This window comes from Neodiprion virginianus, chromosome 4 (assembly GCF_021901495.1).
Source record: "Neodiprion virginianus isolate iyNeoVirg1 chromosome 4, iyNeoVirg1.1, whole genome shotgun sequence".
Taxonomy (NCBI): domain Eukaryota; kingdom Metazoa; phylum Arthropoda; class Insecta; order Hymenoptera; family Diprionidae; genus Neodiprion; species Neodiprion virginianus.
Window position 1 is genome coordinate 31776169 of NC_060880.1, and position 24237 is coordinate 31800405.

Consider the following 24237-nt stretch of genomic DNA (forward strand, 5'->3'; position numbering starts at 1 on the left):
ACAAACAGCGACTTCTCCCTAGGATTTACCTACTACATTTTAGTTTAAGACAGAGCTAATTATTTTAAGATAGTTCTCATGTCGTCGTTAACCATGTCACTATTATTACACGATGATAGTAAATTGAAATAAAAAATCAGGAACAAATGTAAAATACTGTAGCCCGTATAAACTAGCGGTCATCGGTAAGCATCGAGCAGAACAGTTTCAATTATTTGAGTTTCGACTACCATGTGCACCCCTTGAAATGCGTATCGATCGTCTGTAATTTATTGTTACCGGAATGAAGTCTTAATTAATCTCTCAAGTACCATCGCGATCTCTGACTTTGACTATCTTATTCTGTTGCCCATAATATTCAGTGTCGTACAGTATATCAGCAAAGATGCAATTAGAGTCCATCGTACCGAGTAGCTACATAGCTCAATATTCCTCTGGTTTTAGTATCGAGCGATTTTTTCCTGCTCAGAGAAGACTCGTACAGTTAGTTTTACAGCTGAAGCTTCGCTATTGTAAAGAAGGAAGAAATTGTTGACTCAAGTATTTCATCGATTTTCTCGTCGAGCTGTTCGAAGAGCGCAATCCCTTTTGATTTTCTAAGGCGTCCTGATTAGTGGGAAGAGACCGTTAGGTAAAATTTTCACCTCGGTAAGTTGAAAACACGAAGCAGAACTCCCACCACAGCGAATAGCATACCTATATCTCGCTTGCCGGATCGAAAGCGCGAAGCTCAGAAGTCCAAAAAATTCCGGTCAATCGTAAATACGTCCACCCTACGCATCCGTCGGTTAAAGCTTCCGGTTTTAAACAAGCATCCTGCACCCACGCTGGCGGATTCCTCGCGCGGTGGCGCAGACGCGTGGATTATAGATTTTCCCGTGGCCGGGTCTGGGTCTCCTCCAATGGACAGGACTTTTTCGACGACTTCGAAGGGTTGATAATGGGAAGTCGCGAGGGTGCGCGTAAAGCGCCGGCGGTGCAGTCGACGTTTCTCTTTCCGAGGCGGAGCGCGGGACCCGGTGAGGTGATCTTCGTGCTCGGTGAGTGAGTCTTGCGCGTTCATCGTTCCACCGAAGCACGCCAATTCAGAAATTCAAAACCCGTTCACCGAAACCCCATTCTCGCTTGTATCGAATTTCCCCGCCGCCATCCTCTCGCCCCTATCCTTATTATTCGGTAACTTGGGAGTGTATCAGACTGGATATCCTAGTGTACTCTAGGGGCACACGTGCACTAATCATTTATTATTACCTGCAGGTACTGCATACAGAGGAGCAAATCAAGTTATGCTCATCACTGCTGTGTGTGTTTTGTTTATCATCTCGTATTTTCCCGGGTGAAAATTAATTTCTTACAATCTCGCGATTATATGTACTGACTGTAATACATCACGGTGATCATTAACCGACGGGCACTTTGAGAATCCCCAATTGTTGAGCATGTAGCTTGGAAGTTTTACTGTCAATAACGGTGCGGAATCCTTCGATATATGTTTGTTTCTCGGGTTAACTACACAATCCTGAATCCTGACAGAGATCAGCCATACAGTGGATTGTGCGAACGAGGACAAAGATTTGTAAGACCGTCACGAAATGGCTACTTTTTGTCAAAGTTTAGATCGTTCCAATTTTCTTGACATATGCCTCTGATGAACATTTCTTTTTAGAATCGTTCGGATCTCCAATATCCCAATAAATATATGTTCACGTGTATATATTATACAGCCGCTATAAGATCTCGACAATATTATTACGAATGACTATAAATGTTCTCAATTTACAGGTTATAGATTTCTAGTTAGTCAATGGTTGTTAATCTGTTAATCATTCTGCAAAATAACATTACTATCATTATTTATACACGGCTTGAGCAAGTTGAAAACAAGTTGATGATTCACTCATTCGGTTGTAAGAAAGCGTAGATTTCCGTTATAGTATGGTTAAAAAAAAAAAAAAAACTGCGAGGATAAAAAAATATTAAACCCTCTCGGAAAACCGTTGGACCGCCTTTTTATAATTATTACCTAAAAAGCAATGAAAGCGCGGACACAATTAGAATACAAACGGAAGCATATATATACAGCTTTTCATAACGCGCGATATCGACGAAGTTTTACTCGAATGAATTCACGAGATGAATTGTTGTCGGATGAGATTATTTTCACGATTAAAATTAATCTCCGCGAGTCTTCGGCTATTTTACATTTATCATTGCTGAGTATTTCCGTGGATCCGTATTTATCTGATAAATTACGGATTCATTATATTCCACGCAAATGACCTTATTACAGATTTATGCAAAAGCGGCGTTGCGTGAGCGATCGTTTGTTTCGAGCACAAGCTTAATTCGAATCGCACTTAAACTAACGAGATAACGAAAGCTTAACGCGAGTTTCCCGGCCTGCTACAACGGTGTCCCTTAGCTAGTACTGCGAGGCTATACAGTTTGCTCAAATAAATTCCATAATATCGGTGCCACATTGCGAACTGACCTGTAGATAAACGATCCCTCTTCTTGCAGAACGAACAAAGGACCAAACGTTATAGCTTGGAATAGCTTTAATGTCCTGCGAGGATAAAGCAATTATAAATAACACAAATTAGCGACCTGAAATGTGGCCATCGCATACAATTTTTACTTGACAAAGCTGGTGCACTTGAGCAGAGAATATTTTAATTAGTAATTCGTTTTTGAAAACATTCATGCTAGTTCGAGTACTTTAAAGTCAGCGTTAAAATGCTCCTACGTGAAAAGTATACTATCGCGTGAAAGTGTGAACGGTTTCACAAAAGTATAAGAGAAAAACTTGGCGTGGCTCGCAGCTTTCTTCTCTCGGCCAGAATGGAAACTATTCCAGTAAAGAAGAACGAGCAGAAGAGGTGTCTATTTTGGAAAAAAGCCAGGATTCACACCTCCGAAGCCTTTGATGAACTGGAATGTGACTCGGACTAGCACTTTTTCATCGATTCGGAACTCGACACCATAAGTAGTCCCATTCCGAGTGGATTAGGTACGACGGATTATAAGGTGGAAAGGGTTTTTTACAGGCAGGTTTAATGTGCCTGTGATTTACTCGTGGGACAGCATTTTCCAAGCGTGGATAATACGCTACAGATAGAGGGAAATACACGTACAAGAGAGAAAGGATAGAAATTGGGCGCTTGAAGGATGTCGAGGTTGGATAAGTGCCGTCGTTGAGGACCCCCGACGTCATCCACTTTATCAGTGCTCAGGGATTTCGACTAACGCAGAAACTTGAGATAAAAATCTCGAGTACTGTTGCGCCTGAAAAGCATTTACAATCACGCGATTTATTCTCTACAGAACATCACTGCGAATTGTCCATCACTCAATAGCCTCGTATCCCGGTGAATGTCAGTAATGAGTTAATGACTGTGATTACATTCTGGTAATGAAAACAGTGTGAAATTTCTGTAAAACAGTATTATTGATCGTCAACTTCAGTTAAATTTAGTTACAACTTTTGACACGATACTGATATTACGATTAATTATGCATTGCAATTGTTCAATCATAATCACACAAGATTATTAATGAGAATTGTCTGTAATCTCATTTAATCACGATCAGTTCATTATTCTTCCATTTGTACCAACGAGTGGCAAAAAAGAAATCAAGTGAATCGTTCTGCCATAATGCAGAGTTCTTACAAAATTCACCGGACACACAAACCCGTTAAAAAATTCTCAACGATTATGGTCCAACTGCAGGCGACATTATGTCCGTACTTTCCCGCAACCTTTCCGCCACGGTTGCTCTGCAACTGTAGAAATCCCAGAGATTCATTGATTTCGCGAATGGAAGAGGAACATCGATTGTTATGAAGAGTCGCGCGAACGTACGCGTCGTAAAACCGCCGGTTCCACCTCCGCTCGCTACCTTTCACCGTTCAGAAAGGAACTGCTAAAGTTCATCCCGCGTTTATTTGGAATAATGCACACGATGTTGAACTATTCACATTTATATTGCACAGTCTATTCACCTTACACTCAATCGCACACTCACAAGTTTCTGCAATTACTCTCTGCGGCAGTTTGCAAATCGTTGACGCAATACTTTCCAAACAAGCGTATAGCACATTATGCATTGGGTATATTCATACGTCGTGCGAGCTCATCTGTTGATCCGGCTTACATTTAGGTACGTATTCGATTGATCAGACGATCAAAAAAATACTCGACAGCTGTTAACGCTACGGGTGTGATTCGATTCGCGTTAAGTCATTCTTTCCACGGGTTATACGGAATCCCTTCACAAGCTATCGATTAATATGACAACGATATCGCTTCGCTGTCCTGCAGGTTACTAACCTGGGCTTATCGTTGGCTACGCAATTAGCGTCGGTTGTTAGCTTCACGGTGTTAGGTGGAGGATGTACACACATTGCAGCAGGCCGGTAATATTCTTTGCCAAGATGAGTTCGGTCCGTCGTGAGCCGATATCCTGATGTAATCGCCGGTACCTCGGCGGGTTTCCCTTCCCTTGTAATCTTCAGTCGAAGAAATGAGCCTGAGTCGAGATGCAGTGGTTAGTTTAGAAACTTGAGTGCACCTTATCATGCGAGTCCGGAACGTATACTTGCACTTAATATTATGCTCACGCGAGTATTTTAGTGGAAATATAACAGTTTTCGAAACATGTGCCGCTTGAAGTGCATAACAGTTCTTGCTCGGCCTTATTCCGCACTCAGATTCTACGATTCTACACCTGAATCTATAAGGAATCCGAAAATAATTATAGGGGACGCCGTTTATTTATTAGTAAGTATTATACTTGTGTAAACGGTGGATCAGGATATAAAATTTATTGGTCGGTGATACGGATGTTGGGGTTGATCGCGATCATTTGTCAAATAACTCGTACGTATTTATTATACGCTACGTTTTACACGCTGATGAACACGCGTGACGTATTTTGTCGTCCGGAAAGTGACGCGATTGCGCACTGCTATATCTCTGCGGTAAATATTTTCATTAATTGCTTCTACGCAATCGCAAAAAACTTGTACTCGATTTAATGTTTCCGATAAGTCTGCGAATCCGCTTTTTCCTCTCTGCTCACGTCGTTTTTATACCTCTGAAGTCTGTAAATATCCGAATGTACACTCAGGCTGCAACGTTTGTTTTACGACAGTTTTGCAAAGTGTAAAACGCGTTAGTACCTTCGGTTTATAATATTAAAATTTTAAATCTTTGAAGAAATAAGGAGCAAGAAATTCCATGCAGGGATTAGTAACCCAAGCCAAGTACGAATTTGTTGTCCTGACACCTATTCCGATTATTTGCGATATTCGTTCGTGCCTGTTTCATACGTCGTGCAACACTTTATGTTAGCAGCTGATATTAAAAATGCTAGTGATATTTTAATTACCTTCAAACAGCTCGAGTTCTTGTAAATTGTAATATACGATGTCCATCTAATTTCGAACGTCGAAATTGCACTTTTACCTACACCTTTCTTCTAGTTTTGAAATGTGTATAAATGCCAAGTAAAGTCGGTGGTTATCCAAGCCGCTGTCTCGGGTACATTTAAGTGATTTGCACCTTAATCTAGGTAAATCGGTTCATGGTTCAAGCTGGCACAGACTTACAGCCAAGTGGCTTTACCACGCGGTCGCGTAAATCGATTAGGTGTCATTACGGATGTACCTTTACGCGTATAATGGAATTATTCTACATTTCTGAGCTTGCAATGACAGACAACGAGGCCATGATTTTTAAATCACGCATATGGTTAAGCATTGCCACTTTCCTGTCTCTGGTTACAAATTCGTACTCCGCTGTTTTCGCTCAAGGTCTACAATTATTATTTTCACACAATTATGAAAGTAGTTCGGCCCGTCGCCCGCATGTTTCACTCGTAGGTTTACACGGCATGTTTTCTGCTATCTAACAAAACTTACCGTCCTAGTTCGCTAAAGCCGGAATATAATGTCCATCTGCATACTAACTCGCAATTCTTGTGCCCGGGAATAAATTTAGAATGGGCAAGAATTTGGACGAATACCGTTTAGCAATGAATGTAACGAATGAACAGTCAAAGCGTAAAAATGCATTGTCTCTCACATAATCAGAATATTAAGCGATTATTAGTTCCGCCCAGTTATTAATTTTTTTTTTTCATTGAAAAACCCACGGGTTTTTTGGTGGCGAAAAAAGCTTCATTGTTGTTCGCCGATGCATGATGACAATTGTCGGTATTCTCGTAATCACGTTTTGTTACATATAATGCCGTTGATTAGACAGGTTCACGCAGAAGAAGCCTGCATACAAGTTATAAAATACGAGGGAAATGTCACTCAAAAATTGTCATTGTTTTATACATCATCCTGCGTGTATATATATATATATGCACTCAGAGAAAAAAGTCGTTGAATCGAGTAAATGTGCGGTCACGGGTGGCGAAATAAATATTTATTTGTGTCAATTCATTTCCTCGCCCTTGGCCGTACATTTAGTTGATTCAACGACATTTTTCTCTCAGTGTGCTGATTGCGTATTCGCCTATACCAGCATGTCCCTAATAAATACCGGTTTGCTTGTGTCTCAGTATAATTGTCGCGATCACTTACTATCGCACATATATTTAGGAATACATTCTATATTCTCGTACGACAGTAAAACCCACCGGTGAACCAGTTCCTATCTACTAGTCAGCACCTCTAGACTCCGCACTGGATATGGGCTGCGGTAAATTATTTCTGCTTTATAGTCTGACTGAAAGAGCTTGAGCTTAGGACACTGCGGGAATCGTGCTTACCTGTGGTTGTTGAAAATTCAGAGAGGTTTAACGATGGAGCACGGTGTATACAATATCTCATTAATTCGCACGTTGAGTTACCGCGATGCTTGCGAGGCACGAATAAGCATTCCGAATTAGACTATATTTGTCTCATTTGCTTGATTCCGCTACCAAAACCTCGATATAACTCGACAACAATTCGGCAATAATAACAACACATTCTTTTGGGATCGCAGTTGCCCTGCAAGCTTGTGCGATTAGACTCGCTACCGCGAATTATCCATGTCGTCGGGTGATTAAGAATTGAAAGAATTACTTCATGCCGATAACTCGCAATAAAAGTGGGTCTATACAATATTATGCGACATCTAATATGCTAACGGTACACGGATAAAGATGACAGTGAACAGTATCGGTAGATCGCAGTAAAAATATAGCAATTATGGTGTCCTATCTCTTGTATTATCCGCGAATTACAATGTGGCCTATTAACGCCCGCTATCTGATGATATGCGCACGCACTATGTACGACAGATAAAAAAAATAAACAGAGGAAAAAAGAGAAACGACTAGTAGTATATCCGTTAAATGTATAATATCTACGTTGTTGCACAAGCTGCATTCACAGTGCCTAGCGAATCACAGATTACTACGTGTAATTGAAAACCCTTGATCATTTTTCGAATGATATTTGTTTATCTCGATACTACGTATACATCGACTGTATACCCTTTGGGGGAAGATTCGTCGGCACGAATGGTACTTCGTAATTTAATTGTAAGCCCGCGTATGACTTTGAACGTTTAGCGCGCACGCTCTTCGCAATAACTGGACAGTGGGAGGCTTCGGGATCGCAGCAGTTACACGGAAATAGCGACTGGTGCTCACAGCGTTTCATTATTTTCTCCGACGTATTCTTGACCGGCATATAATGTATACACGGGCGTTAGTCTTTCGTTAGAACGTTTAATTTCCAGTTGGGTTTTGCAAATGTTGCTTAATTGCCGCTGATGCAACGAAGAATTCACACTCTGGTAAATCGTTACAACTCTGTTACAAGTTAAACCACGCATACACGTTAATCAATTTCAATTTATATTTAGACATGTGACTATTCGTCCGGATGCCGAGTGGACTCCGCGGAGAAAACAGTGCTCACTAAATTACATAAACATATACATACAGTATGTGAAAATTTGTGCAGCTGTGGGTGGTCGCGATCCTGATATGCGTTATCGCTCGTTTATACAGCTCGCTACGTACATTCGATGTCGATCTCATTTCAGGTCCCAAATTTTCCTACCTACTTGAGTTGAAATTTCCTGTTTCAGAGCCCCTTAATGCTTATAATTATTGTTTAAATTATTTCACAAGGAAGTAGATCGCACTCAAATTATATGGGCATGTGTGTGCAGTGATTCGCGGAAAATGTGCACCACGCGGAACGACAAGTGTGAATTTTTATGATTGACAATTGGACCAATTGATTGGCAACGCGGATTTGGCATGTTGACTTACCTGAAAGTGCGTTCTTCTCTCCTAGGTCGCGGACTTTCACGTTATTCACCAAATTGTTAAATTCACCGCAGATCATTATAAGAACCATGTGTGGTCCACATGCCTGTCTCGACCTTGGACTCATCGTTTGTCCATTTACAGTTATTCAATTGTTTGCTTAATCACTTTTACCGAGTGAATGCTGATCCTTCGTATCGTCTAGTTTAATCCGTCACTGGTTCACGACGTCATACTTCACATTTTCAACGGCATATGTTGTACTTTCCGATGAAACGTACACAACGAGGCTAACGATCAGGCGCATGCACATAGTCACTCTTTATAAATAACTTTCCGATACCACGTTATGTATAATAATTCGCAATCACTGCATAGTATTTAGAATCATCACATAGACTAAAAGCTCACTTCATTCGCTTGTCGCTCAAGTTCACTTTAAATTCAGGACTGCAAACAACTCTTAGCATTTCGAACAGCACCTATGAATGTACACTGCAAAAAATATCTCTTAGTCAGAACTTCTGAACCATGAGAGTTTCTTCTAACCGAGAAAAGTTCCAGATTCTTTTATTCAGTGGTGCGAACAAAATTGTGGAATCATACACAACATTATTTTATAAAATCAATACAACACGCTCTCAATTTTATTAATCCCTTCGATAGAAATAATTAATCAACAACTTGTATAGTGCTTTTGTAAGTCGAGCGAAGTTGTTTGTAGACGATTGAAAATTTTTATTCAATCAATGATTCGCAGTTTGAGAACTGTCTTACTCAGCGGGAATTCATTGAATGGATATTTACTTTTTGTCAGCTTCGACGTTGTAGCCTAAGTCTGGTTATACTCTCATCTGTTACTCATCCAGTGTACGAGGTATCTTCAAGATAATAGTTTAGGGAAATGGTCGTTAACATTAATTCTTTTTTTTAGGGATGAAAAGCTACAGTTCGTCTGCGTGACGGCATGGAATAAAAATTCTCTTTTCACAAGAAATTAAAGAACCATCATGAGATTAAAGTTTTTCCTACCTAGTTATCCGCAAGTCCTATAAAATATGAAAAGCGGTCTGAAAAACATGCAGCGTATACAAAGAGGAACTCCCTTGACCTCATTAAAATATCGTCTTCCCCATCGTGACAACCATATGGATGTATAAATTGGTATATGAACTGAAATCACAAGAAGTCTTACTACTAAGCCATGAACAATGTATTCAATTTCTGATCAGTAGCTGATATTTATTCCTATTCATTGAAGGTAATTTTACTCCGCGGTGAGAAATGAACAAATAAATATTTGAAACTTTATGAAGCATGTATTCTTCGCTTCGTTTGAATTCCGACCATTGTAGGTTTATTTTTTCTTTCAACTACAACGCGTTTATACCAAACGGCCTGAGAGTCATGAAGAATTATCAGTTCGCGTATCGCAATCAGAATTCGTGTCTATCGTGGTTACTGTTCAGTCACTGGCAGGTGATAGATAGAACTTGGAACAGCCGAACGTTAGTTTCTAAAAGTCATATTGTCAATTACCAAATAAAATATACAGTTAACGACAGACGTCAGATTGTAAAAGAAAATTGTACGAAGAGATGTTAATACTAGAAATTGCTGTACAGTATGAGGGAAAAAATATAAAGTACAGCGTTCTGTAGCATTAAAATCTGTCAGTGTGAAAAAACAAGAATTATTCCAAGTGGCTCGAGTTGCCGGTACACGAAACGTACCGTCATACACACTGGGAAAACGTCCACATAACATAAATTCAGATCTGCTTCGTTTCTACGAATTAACTGGTATCGTATAAAAATAATGTGGAAAATTTCGTATCCGGTAGATATTTTGATGATCCGTGCAATATCATTTTGACCAAGACCAGACAATCAGAAGAAGGCGGCCTCACTGCTTCCAATACGTATTATTTACCGATTGTCAGTCAGCCGGGATAATAAAGCACGTGTGATCTCCGCGCTCCATTGTTGATCGTGATAAATCCGAACTCCAGCTACTATACAACCAGCTGACAACGAGCCGTATAAATTATTTATAGTCAGGTTAAGAGATACGCTTTTACACCTTCGCGACGCGTGTTTGCGTCAATTAATACAAACTAGATGCAGATTAGGACCGATTGTATGTGGTTCGGGTCCGTGTTACGTCCATTCCGCGCGAGACTTAAGATCGCGGACGAGAAGTGGCAGAGAGCTACAGCGTCAGATGATGTCGATTGTCAGTAAAATTGGAAAACGTTATTGGAATGCTGAGATTATGAGTCCGATTTGTTTTTGTGATATCGCAGTCCTTTCACAAGTCTGTCCTCATGGTCGGTGGGCGTATGCAAGTAACTACGTTATTAATGCCGGTGCGTGGTGTGGGTGGGTATATCGACGATAAGATAACGGAGACCCAGTTGGCAGTGGTTTGTATCATCGTGATCCAAACGAACAGTACGATCGGTTGGTTTTCCAAATTATATTAGTCTGATTCGGTGATTTCCATCCAGGTTCTGCAGACGTGCGGTCGTTGCTGTGCCACAGACGGCGTCAATGCTTCGGCATCCTCCGATCTCGCCGAAGAAGGTGCGGCTGAAACATTGAAGGTATGACGCAAGTATCGGTATTTCATGCACGCCCGCTCGTAATCGGGCGATTCATTAATCAAGAATCAGTTGGCACCGGTCGAATTAGGAAACTTGGACCCAGGTAGCATCACCTGCCGCGGACGGCTTTCCGACATTTTCGACACACTTTTGGCGCGCGAATACTGTTTACGGTGTTGAGTGTTATTTGCATGCGGTCGCAGGTCACGATTAGAACGAAGGGACCCGTTCCGAGGGATCGGTTATCCTTACAAGCATTGAATTGTGCTGTAATTTCGAGCGATTTCTGTCCTTGTTTATTTAACTATCGATGAACCAACCACCGTTGGGTGAGAACACTTGGAATTAATTATCCAAATGATGCATAACCGATTACAGCACGTTCTAGTTACATTATTGCGGTTTTTCGCACAGACATACACGCACTATAGGACAAGGTCACCTCGTGCACCAGTTAATATCGATCTTTAGCAATCGTGAGCACGGTGACATTTCTCAATGAATCTTCTACCTTATGAATATCGCGTGCAACTGATGATTAAGCACACCGAACAACTTACAATGTCGATTCAAAACGGGGCACATTACAATGCGACCGTACAATGAGCGAGGGTATGAAGATTCTTTTTAAAACTTTAATACGTCAATAGACAGTTCCACATGCCGAGTGCCTGAACGTCGCCTCGTGTAAATATGCCGGTCACTCGATAAAAACCGGAGATAACACCTGAGCCATACGGGTTATCTCGACGCGGAGCTTAATCTGACAATGTAGGAAAATAATTTCCCATACACGAGAACTCCTTTTTGTATACCTTGCTGACAATCAGTCCGCTCGACTCCCTCTGACGGCGGTATTAAAGAGTCGACGTAAGCTGTGAAAAGCAAATGGAAGAGATATTCCATTGATTTCAGCCTCCAGCTGAACAAATAACGTGGCAATGCGGTATCGGCATGGCCGTAAAGGCGTAGGATTGGACATAGAGATTTCAGGCGTCGGTTTTGGATCCGAAAGAATACAGAGATTCTTCGGCTTTACAGATTCGCGGATTACACGAACGTCACTGAGCGTTACGGCACCGCGGGATTCTCGGTGCAGAACGTTGCGTCCCGTTGTCGTTTTGACTGGCTCATTCTTCAACTGTGACGTTTTGTACTTTTGTACAACGGTGTTTCGCGAACGGTTTTCCTCTGGCTGCACAAGCCGCTTCGCGGTCTGAACCGCGGTCGGTGTGTCATCTGAAATACGTATATGGATATAAATTTGAAACTAAAAATGCATGAGTTTAGTTGACATTTCGCAAGGCTGCAGCAAGCCGCCTTTGTTTCGTCGGCAATTACTCTAGTATCCATAATATGTACCTGTACGGCGACGCTTTTCAAACGACAAACTGTTCAAATTATAGTCTTCTCCGTCTGTTTAATTGTTTTTGCAAGTGTTCGATACGCGTAGAGAAACATTTTATGTACTTACCTGTGAAAAGAGGATTGTGCACGAAATACGACGTCAGTTCTTATCGTTACGTGGTCCCGAGTCGACGTCGGCCGTTTTCTATCGAGTGCTGTGCGGTAGTACTCTTCGTCTAAAGAGTTGCTGGGTAAAAATATTAGCCAAGTTATTTGTAAACTCGATAAATTTATTTGACGAATCAGCTGTTGCTCGGCTCATCGAATAAGATTTTTATTTTCAGTAAGACCTCAATGCGGAATGTATGTGCCAGCGACAAACTTCAGTATTTCACTTCAATCCTGTATTCTATCCTGTCCGCGTGTGTCCTGTTTCACGTACCATATGGATAAAAATATGTCGCTCTAGTTTTATGCCAAATGCAAGAATATCATTTTTTATTACATTCAAAGCTGAAGCGAACACATCCCGGTTAAATCGCAATTGCTTATCTCAAGCGGAAGCAGTGGTCAGCGCTAAAACGTGGCTGCTCAGACCGTATATTACGTAAATCGAGTGTGTTCAGAGTTCAGAAATTTGCAGTGGTGAGTTGTAACGAATTTCTTCGGGTTCGAATCGCAATTTTCTACCTCATCGTCGAGATGGAATCGAAGTCGATTTAAATATGGCTGTTGCACTGAAGTAATTTATACCTTCTAATCCCTGTTTCAGACTAGCTGGATGTCGAAGAGCTAGCCGGCGAAGAAAATTACCGGCGATATTACTCGATGCTTGAACAACATCGAGGAATGGCTGTCGGTCTGATGCGGTTTTCTTTGAAACGATGTTTTCTGTATGTGTTATGTCTCACCGTGGCGCTATTCTTCGTACTGAATGTTCGCCAGAGAGATTTTTGGAACCCCCCACGAACAGATGCTGTTCACGCGGATACACCGGCGAGGACGATACCTGACGGGTCGAAGGTATGTTCAAGGACACAGCGATTCTGCCGTCAGTCCATATATATTTTAAGGAAAGATTTTTCAAAGACCTTCTCAGCCATTCGGATTTGCTTTATTTCGGATTGTGTCGAAAGAAGAAATAATTTAAAAATAAAGTTAATCAGAGTTAACCCGTCTAATCAAAGTGATATGTGAATTGATATGAACGTATCAGCTTGACTCGATTCAATTCAATTTAACGACATTGATTCGAATTATAATTTGGTAAATGTATATCAACTGCCGAATTAATCGATTAGTCAATCGATACAATATCGGATCAACTGATAATTGGGCCACCATATGTTCATATCATGTAATTCGGCGAGAATAAACCTGACGCAGTGGAGAAGAGAAAAATGTGGTAAAAATTATGCGAATTAACTCGCAAAATAAGTAAATCTTTGATACCTTGCAACGTGATTATGATACGAAATATTTTTAATATTATACATGTTAGTAGTCCTTAGAGTTTGGATATTTCCCTTTTTTTTTGTACGGTTACTGTTCCTGTTCACCCCACCTCCAGTTTATAGCTCTTCCTGGATGCACGCCGTGACGTCAGGAAGAGCGTAAAGATTTTATCACTTCTAATTTGGTACAACAACTTTTTCCAGTCTGCATCGAGTTGACTGGCAGCCACGTGTCAGCCGAGCTCCTCTGTTCGTTCGTTGTGTTCTAACCCCTCTAATTATTTCAGCTATTTCATTGTATCAACGTAAAACATTATAATTATCAATCGTGTAAGTAATAATAATGCGAATCGTTTGTTTAACGTTGTGGCTGAAATTAAGCGCCGTAATTATAAGTACATGACATTCAAAGAAGCAATAAATCGAGGACTAACAGCTTGCCACGCGTTCTATCTTCCAATTACACGCGAAAGCTCGCAGCGCTGATTGATGCAGTGGTTGCCCTGAGTTTTTGTCCGCATATTGTATAATGTATGTAAGTGATTTGAATCGTGGAGTCAGAATCACTTTTAAATTGAGAAATTTGAATCGCAGATGAAACAGGTTTGGTCTACGAAGAAGAGAGTCCGTCCTAAGAGCAAAGGAAAAGAAAAGATAGCAACAGAGGTATTGTCGATAAGCAAATTTAATACGGGACTGGGACTATGTATTAGTCGTGCTTGAAAGAGCTTCGCAGAAGCAAACCCCACGGACCCTTTCCTCGATCCTTGAATTTAATGCAATATAGCATAGTCCGCCATTATCGCGTCACGTCTGCTTTATAGATTAGCTACAAGCTTAGCCCAAGCGATACAGAAACTTGAGAGTAAATTATTCAAGCACAAAATAGCCAGCCACTTACAATTAGAAATCTAGAACATCAATCCTCATCATATGTAATATCATGGTATATGGTCCTTCGAATGAAATTAAAATCACCCTTCTATCTACCTACAGATTTTCAATTTTTTCAATTCCTTATCAGCTTCGGAAACTATCACACGTGTACAACTTATTCCACACATGCAGACTACGTACGCAAGTAAATAAATTGCTTCTATCTCGCCGTCGCGTCATTGAACTCGTTTCAAATATATCGTGGTCTGACAGGATAGGATGAAAGACCACACCGTATTTGTTTAGCTGACAATTTCGCAAGCCAAACGCCGATAGTACCAGAGGTACGTCTTCGGTGTTACGTACTTCGGGTGTAAAAATTGCCTGCCATGTCTGTAATCAAGATGTGTGGTAATATTTTTACCGATGCGATGTAACTTGAAAATAGTCGAGACGAAACTGGAGCGCTGCCGCAGCCACGCTCTCACGCTATACCTTATAAGTTCGGGCGATTATTTCTATTGTTCAAAACTGGGGTAAGACACGAAACTATACGGAACAGTGAAAAGGTTAATTTTCCGCTGCGAGCCAGGCGTAACGTGATACGTTCGCCTCGTTACGGGAAACAGAGTTCGTCGTCACTCCGAAATGACGGGAAGGCTCACGGGAATAACACCGTTAATAATTTCGTTTCGGCAGTGATGAAACGGCCACGAATTACCCTTGTATATATATTTAGTTTCCAGCATCCGCTCCTAAGATTGATGCACACTACTATTAATAGGACAAGTTTGGTCCCAAGTCACTACTTCAGACACTCGACTTATCCTGTACTTGGGGGTGATAGAATCAACGATTATTCATTCGAGGGACCAATTTTGTTTGTACATATAATACACACAACGAATGCGAACCGTGTTTTATGGGTATCCGAATAAGTGCATCACGTGTAATAAAGCTGACCTGATTTTCAAGGCGGTGAATTCATCCGCGTTGGTCAACTTACTGGAAATATCTGAAGACGTTTGGGACCCAGCCCACAGACCGTGGTACATGAAGGATGGCCACCGATTGCCACATCCCGCACCGCGGATTCGGCGTAGTGGAAAACGAGTCGCTCGTCTCTGGCCCGAAGAGGATCCTATGGAAGATCGCATCACCAATCAGGTCGGACCTTGGCTCGTTATCATGCATTGTTTCTCACCGAAATCTAGGTCGACATTCAGGACCCGGCAAATTGGGTCGCGGTTCTCATTCTGTTCGCACGCTAATCGGCTCAAATTCCATTTTCAGCTGATGTATGTACCTCCAGAGTACAACAAGACCAGCGCAGAGCAGAAGCTGAAGAAAATATTGGTGACCAATGGCATGGGCGAGGCTAAACCTGGTCGTGAAATATTCCAGAAGCTTGGCTGCCCCGTCGACACGTGTACGATCCTACGAAGTAAGCCTGAAGAGGCCGACTTGATCTTGTTCAAAGACCACGTCAGTCATCCCGGTTCCAGGCCGCAGAACCAGGTGTGTGTCTGCGTCTTTTTTCAGCACATTCAATTCATCGATCACGCTGAGATGATTAATCTTTGTGATACTCGTGAATTGTCACACTGTCTTGGCTGTCGTATCACGCACTAACGATACCTTAAAACACTAGATATGGATGCTGTATTTTCTGGAGTGTCCTTACCACACGCAGACGATAAAGTTTCCTCAGATAAACTGGACGGCAACGTACAGGAGGGACAGCGACATAGTCGCTCCTTACGAAAGATGGCATTACTACGATCCGAAGATCACCCAAATTCCACAGCGCATCAATTACGCCGCCAACAAGACGAGAAAGGTCCGCCATCTTGGTTAACTATTTTACTAAACATCAAGCTTTTTCTACTACCTAATTTCCATTCCTTCCTTGTGTTCGATTCGATATCACGAACGGTTCAAAAATTTTATACCTACAGTTCTGCCGATTTCGTTCGCTCATTACCAAAAATCATTGACGACGGTGTTTCTGGTTCTGTAAAGGTTGCCTGGTTCGTATCAAACTGCCACGCGCGAAATCAGAGGCTCCAGTACGCGAGGGAACTCGGTAAATACATTCCAGTTGACATATACGGGGCCTGCGGATCCCTGAGGTGTCCACGGTCCAGGGCGCAGACATGCTTCGACATGTTGGACACTGACTACAAGTTCTACCTTGCTTTCGAGAATTCAAACTGCAAGGACTACATAACGGAAAAATTCTTCGTCAACGGTCTTGGGTATGGACAGGCTTTCTGTCTTCGACTTTCCTCATCCCGATGTTTCAGCTGTTGTCAATTTTATTGTTGGGTTTAAATTGGATAGAATTGGGTCCATTTTAAAAGAAGTTGAATGTTCTTAGCTTAATCTCTGACAACTGCAGGGCCCATCTGGGTTTCCTTAATTTCACTGAACGTCAGGTGCTTCCTGCCTGAAATGAAGATAAATAATTCCAAGTAATCACGCACTGATTTCTCATCAATCTCACAGGCACAATGTGCTGCCGATCGTGATGGGTGCCAGACCGGAAGACTACGAGCGAAGCTCTCCGTACAGGTCGTACATCCACGTGGACGAGTTCGAGTCGCCTAAGGAGTTGGCGGATTACTTGCACCGCCTTGACAAGGACGACGAGCTTTACAATTCGTACTTCCGCTGGAAGGGTACCGGGGAATTTATAAATACGTATTTTTTCTGTCGCGTATGCGCGATGCTGCACGACGAGTATCCGGTGAAATCGTACAGCGACGTGAACGTCTGGTGGCGAGGTGAAGGAGTCTGCACGCAGTCCTCCTGGCGGAAGCACAACGCGCCATCGAACGCGATTGGAAATTGAATAACTAGTTCCTCGAAACGTGTAGGCTGAAAGCTGTCGCCAATTGATCTTCGTCGCGAAGACAGAGAGAGGATATCCGGATTCCGTAAACCGGGTTTCGCGGTTGTATTTGAAAATCGCGGCGCTCGCCGTGCGATTTGGTGGGACCATACGGTTCGCGGGAAATTCAAATTTGCGACGAGATTATCCACGAATTTAACTAAGCTCGTTCGCCAGAATAATACGGGTCGGTCGATATTTATAATCTGATGTTCCTTGAGGCTCATTCACGTTGATAGTTCGCGGTTCAATATTAGCCTTCGTATCTAATAACCAGGTGGAAAAGTCCGACGTGTACAGACATCGAGCAACGTTAAGAATTAACGGAGTAATGCGGAAAGCGCATCGCGCATGGCAAGGGTATTCTATTTTCGATCTAACAAACGTTTTTCCCCCAAAAACAAAAAGAAAAAAAAAACAATAATCATCCGTCTCACGTACTATATTTTCAATTGAATCAGATGAGAGGCATTTTTACAATGAAGTGTTCATATATTTTGAGTAAAGAAACAAGATTTGTCTAAAACAAGTACAAATCACTCCAAGGTTATATTTATTGTCCAAATTTGTTTTTCAATAACTTATCTCGGTGAGCCCGTTTAGTGTTGTACGTCTTGTACCACTTTACGTAAAACGATTCCGGTTCGGAGACGCGAACGTACGATGGATGTATCCGAATTTCTTTTCTTCTCCCTTGATTCCCCGATTTGTAAATAAGCTCCTTCACGGCGAATCGAGGCCTACTGGTACGTTTGCAAAAAGAACGCTGTGATCTCCGACTTCGATACTCGGTGTCGAGATACGTACTTCATGACGTCCATTCGTGTGAACGATCATGTGCCTACTCAGGTAGTACAGAGTTTAAATTGATCACAGCTCTGAAATATTTGCATCGTTTGATATTGTGCGAAAAAACGAACGCCCGTATGTAATAATCAATTATGTGTTGAGTCACTATCAATTCACCATACGCAGCGTGTATTACTATACCGTATACATATTAATATTCATAGTATATCTCCTAATTGGTAATGTTACAATATTATATCAATGGCCTAATGTTATAACGTATAATATCTGTTAAGTATACGTACGATGCTTAACGGTTTTCGTTTGGTTGCTGCCTTTTTTCGTGCTGACATGAGTCTGGTTGGTATTATTATTTTCGTTTTCTCTCAATCAACGACGGAAATACGTACCGTCTCTGCGTCAAACGAATTAAAACTGATCGCGTAAATGCCGCCGCGTGCGATTAGAGCTATTCTGTTGCGAGAGTGCATGGCAAAATTTTATTTCTCTCCCAAGTGATAAGGGAGAACTCTGCATTTGTAAGAGATGAAATAGTGGCGTATTTTTTATTTCAAAAGTATAGGTCCTAGTCTGCATAAGCGTATAACACGAATGAGTATAATCGAGTTAGTCAAATATGTAGGGATGATTGTAAATATCATTTAATCACGTGAGTTATTCCTATAACGAGTGTGAGTAAAGGTGTAAAGTCGTTAGTCGTATGTTAATTACTATTAATGGTGCTGGTTATGGTGCATATAATAAATGAACGGCCGGTATCTTTCTTCGCATGTGTATGCGAAGTATTGTAAATATTTATATTATTATTTGGTATGACAGTATCAAGAGCAAAAAATTTTCGGGAAATTATTGTTATTTGTTTGTTTGTTTGATTGATTTTCTTACATCTGAAAGTGCAACGGGTCTAAAAATTGTTATCAATCGGTGACTAAATGTCAATTCTAATCTAAGCTTTTTGCCGTAAAACAATTAATACACTAAAGAGTTAAAAGTGCAGTTAAAAGGCATCAAACGCATAATGATGGCATAAAATGCAATTACGCACAGTAGTGCAACGATTAAGAAAACAAATAATAAAACTGTGACGGTTGCAAATTTTCTTGGCGAAATTAGATGACATCTTTCAATATTAAACGTTTGAATATATTTTTTGCAAATTGTATTCGAAAAGTTACGAATACATGTATATTTTTTTCCCACGAATTTCACCAGTGAAGAGATATTTCGTATTGTAGTTATATTTCTGTGATATCGGTTGAAATTTTCCTGTCGTTAATATATTGTCGCGGTAATGGTCACGAAGTATAGGTGTATATTTAATAAAATACTTAGTGATGCGGAGTAGAGACAAATCAAAGTAACGAATTCGTTCGAGAAAGATGTAGAATAGAAATTTAGAATTCTAGTTTTGGTTAGCGTCCGTGTTGCGTTCGTGAAAGTTTGGAACGCGTTTTTTGTTGCTGAATTGTTATTCCTGCATGAACATTCCTGTTAACTTTTGTTAATCCTCATCGACATCGATTTAGTATTAGCAAAGTATTATTACGTAGGCAACCGTGAGTATTGCTGGCCGCGAAAGGGTTTATATGCTTTTATCGAATCGTAATTAGAAAATTCCAAATATCCTAGCGTGCGTAGAAATAATTAATACATGGTCAGTATTGAGATAAATGAGGAATGAGATTTCATTGATACGTAGAGTTTGTTCTTTGATGCTGAGATGGCTGAATTAGGATTGTCCTTAATTTGAATGTTCCAAATTGGGAAAAAAAGAAAGAAAAAAAAAATGAGGCAGCATTCTAGTCTAATTGTTAACGTCTGTTATGTTTTCTTATCATTTGAATAAACGAGTGTTACTGTACATACTCTTTACAATGTTAATTTATTCAGTTTAGCAAGCCAAAGATATGTTAGTTGCACATTACGCATGTGCGTATAATAGTATAATTTCGCGTGTATAAATTCATATGAATATTGTTTAACTACGAGTATTTTTTAATCGGTGAATGTACAATATGCAATATGAATTTGTCTTATCTCACAATCAGAGTCCGCAATACATTTGGATAATACATGCACAGTGTGCGGTAATAACGGGTGTTGGTCCACGTTGAAAAAAAAAAGAGAGACAAATATCGAAATCAAATTTATGATAATGCGCGTATGAATCGAAAAAAGAGATCGTCGCCTCGGTATGATCGTTATAAGTAATGAATTAATCGAAAAGTGATCGACGACGCGATCGCGTGGAGTTTTGCGATGACTGTAATTACTCATTCGCATATAATAAACAAGTACAACATGTTGGTTATAGATCATATAGAAATACTACATGGTTGTGACGAGAAAAGCACAATTATTATTGATTGTAAGTGGCTATTTGTAATATATTTTTGTTATATTAGACAAAATAAAAAATACATGTTACTTTGAATGAATAAAAACAACAACATTTTATCGTACCGCCCACCATTTTACCAATTTTCGTATGAAAATTAAATTAATCATTAGTTTAAATCCGTAACGAACAAACAGCGTATGTACATTCGGTAATACACATGTCTTTTATGAGATTGAACTAGCCGCTACCGCTTTAAGTCATTATAGAAAGTGCCTAGGCTATATAGTGGATAAACTCAAAAGGAGGGTTGACCTTTTTAATTTAATAAGCCTTGGGAAATTCCTTCCGCGAATTAAGTCAAGCTGCAACGTTGATCGAATGGAAGGGCACGTTCCATGCACCGAATTACACACCAGAAATTCTAATGAAACATGCTCGTGCGGTTCGTGTTACTAGTTGGAAAAGCTCGACATTGTATCTAGATTTAGTCTCTAATGATGGTCTATTCGAGAAAAATTATCGGTACACAATATTGAAGAACCTCCCCCGTCTTCAAATGTGATTGGAAGAATTAACCTGAGTGTATTCGGGGTTGAACCACAATCTTGTACAATCTTAATATCCGTTTTCTTTTCTTTTTTCTTGTCGTGTGCATTCGCAAACTTCGACTTGAGACATTTCCAAAACGGAATCCATTTCCTCGTTACACTTGATAATCGGATTCGTATAGAAACTATGAGGCGCAGGGTGGATGACATAGCATTAGAGGAAAAATTTCCTCTCTTGGTTCAATTATCTGGAATCGTCCTCCAAGGCAACGCGAGGATCACGATCAACTGAGAAGATTTGTTACGCTCCCGTGATATCGGGGAAGAAAACCACCCTTGATTCTCTTAAAAACTGTTCAGAACATTATTAAAGCGTTACTTGCCGTAGAAGTATATTGAAAAAGGATCTCGCAGGGTTCGTACGCACAGGTAAATCCTGAAAATCGGGGAAAAGTCAGGGAATTTCGTAAATAAAATTAGAGTTTTGAGTCCGTCGAAGAAATAAACTCGTTTTTATACGAAGTACTATCGATGTTGAGAAAAAAAAATGTACCTACAATTTTGTTCTATCGCTCCACTTCGTACATTCTACGTATATTACTCAATACCAAACTTTCTTTCGTTTTTTTCTTACGGAAAATCGCAGGCTGTTTTTTGTAAATTGATTGTCAAATAGTAAAATATTTACCAGGTAATGCTCAAGGCATTAGTATTAATGTGTAGAAATATTGTTACTTTTCAATTATTTTCTGGAATACCTGGAAAAGTCAGGGAAATTCAAATTCCAAAAAGCGTACGAACCCTGTCTCGGTACGTCGACGTGTAAAATAGGTAGGTATAATCATTTTCTCATTGTTGAGTTTGTTGGCTCCGCGCGTGAACGTATACGTGAGGTAAGCACACCAGTTTCTAATAAATTTGAAACCACATTGTACTAATTAGTGTTTTTAATTGACAGATATTTTACTATTTACATAAGCGCAATGGGTTCTTAATGTTTCGATGTTCAATGATTATCTGAATTCAATAGGAAATTTCATAGAAAATGTGCAAAGCATATAATTCGAGATGTGTTTGCTGTGGATAATTGATCCAACTGACTCTAAATTTCTTCAAATAAGTGGCATGCAGGCCCTGTTTACTGACACAAAGACCCACGAGACAGGGTAATTTTGACTACTATTGATTCGCCGTTTTCTGGGAAAGAGACACTTGTCTTCTGTACATAAAAAGTCTTCAGTTCGCGTTCTTGGAATGTTTTAGCTAGCTTACCGAGGACTGTAGAGTTCTCTTCTCTAAGCATCGTAAATTGACGATTTATGGCTCTCCGCTCTTTCTCGTGTCACTCGCTACTTTTGCCACCCACAGGTCGAAACGTGAAGCCCTTGGGCCCTCCAAGGCGCCAGTAGATGCATACACTCATCAAACTTGAATTTTCGAAAATTGCGTAGCGTGCTTTGAATTCGTCCACTCTTCCTTAAAATTTACAATAAGCTCCTCAACTCGGACGCCAATGTGTATCAATCACGCGTTCACTTTAACCCTTCAGCGAGAAATTGGTAAAGTTGAATTTCAGATTGATCTTAGTTTTTTGGTACTTTTTTCATACAGCCCTGAATATTAGAAATACAAAAAAAAAACCGACGGTAGTTATAACGTCACAAGTGTTGATCGATATAATTTGTGGCAACCGGTGAAATATAATTTGCACTCGATTTTGTTGCTGCCTGAGATTCGGAGATTTATTTTTCTTGGAATCTACTGAAATCCGACTCTGACGATGGGTATAAATTCATTTTAGTGCTCACTGTAGTTTAGTTGTAAAAGTTGTGTTCATTTAATCGAAATGATTGCGCAACTTATCCACAACCAAACTTCGAAGAACTTTGACTCGGCAGTGACTTTGGCCCTGGTTTAATTACACGCGGAATTGGACTCCACGGATGTTTCTTGTATTTCATTCTGTAGAGCGTGTTTATATTTATGAATACACATATATTATATATATATATATGTATATATTTATGTATCTACATGTATACCTACATACGTGTCGAGGAACGAGGGATATTGGTAGCAGGAAGTTCTAACGCGAGGCCTTTCAACGGTGGTAAATCCCACTTTGATGGATGTTACGCTTTTCTGAATTGAAGGTAGGTCTGCGTCGTGAATTTTGCGGGGGTCCAACTTCTACGAACGTTTGCCACCCGAGTGCCCAACCGAGAGCTTCGCACGATAACATCGTAGGCTATGTGACGTATTCATGGGATTTACGATTCAACGCGGGGATATCATCGTCTCTCTCGAATATCCAAGTTTGGGTGCTGAAACCTACGAGGCTAAATTTCGCGAACCTTAAAGACGTGGGCAATTTAATTCGAGAGAAATAAATATTCAGCAACAAATTTCCTCTTACTTTACAGTCAGGCGACTTATGTTCCCGAGACTTTCTCTCGCGTTTTCCTCCCTCATCCACCGGCTCGGTATAAAAGTCGGCAACTTAGATCTTCGAAATCCCCAGGACTACAACGCGTAATTCTTAGAAAACCGTAAGCTACCAAGAACAGGAAACCGCTCTGCCGAGTTTCTTTGCCGAGCGGGGGAGGCTCTCGCCTTTTTTCCACTTTCCCTGCCTCCCCGTTTCTTTTCTTCTCACTTCTTTCTCTGCAGTATGTTCCTCGCCAGTTTTTCAAACTAAGGTCAAGGTAAAATAAAAATTTCCAACTCCCAGTGCTATAATCAACCTGTTTGAACGCGGGATTGAATTTCCATTAAGTCCGCACTTTCTTTCGTGTCCTCATGAAAACGGAAGTTTGGTGGTACTCGTTCAAGGAGAGGGGAAAAAAGTTTGAAGAAGGCGGAAAAAGAAGTGATGAGACTACAAAAAAAAAAAAACAAGATTCAGTCCTCGGTCAATAGGACGTCTAGCAACGTCGTCGGATTAAGAATTTAGTGTAGGTATCCCACCAAATAACCACTTGTCGATAGGCATGGAATTGCTGTTAAGTATATATTTATGACAGGAACAAAGGTTATGAGTTTATTGGATTTTTTCCTCAGTCTTCGTACGCTGTGAGAACGTCTAA

At 40.5% G+C, this 24237-nt stretch overlaps 1 protein-coding gene across 8 annotated transcripts; it reads left to right on the plus strand.

Annotated features, from left to right (window-relative positions):
- Positions 1–922: 922 nt before the first annotated feature.
- LOC124302317 (glycoprotein 3-alpha-L-fucosyltransferase A) lies at positions 923–20724 on the plus strand. Of its 8 annotated transcripts, XM_046758350.1 has the most exons (9): positions 935–1040; positions 10787–10882; positions 13002–13252; positions 14278–14349; positions 15535–15726; positions 15853–16077; positions 16211–16399; positions 16582–16817; positions 17068–20724. In XM_046758350.1, exons 3-9 carry the CDS (start codon positions 13058–13060, stop codon positions 17411–17413), a joined length of 1455 nt encoding a protein of 484 aa, XP_046614306.1. In that variant the 5' UTR covers positions 935–1040; positions 10787–10882; positions 13002–13057; the 3' UTR covers positions 17414–20724. The 8 variants fall into 8 exon arrangements, with proteins under 8 accessions (XP_046614305.1, XP_046614313.1, XP_046614311.1 ...); XM_046758349.1 differs by lacking the exon at positions 10787–10882 and having other exon boundaries at positions 923–1040; XM_046758352.1 differs by lacking the exon at positions 935–1040 and having other exon boundaries at positions 10758–10882.
- The last annotated feature ends 3513 nt before the right edge of the window (positions 20725–24237 follow it).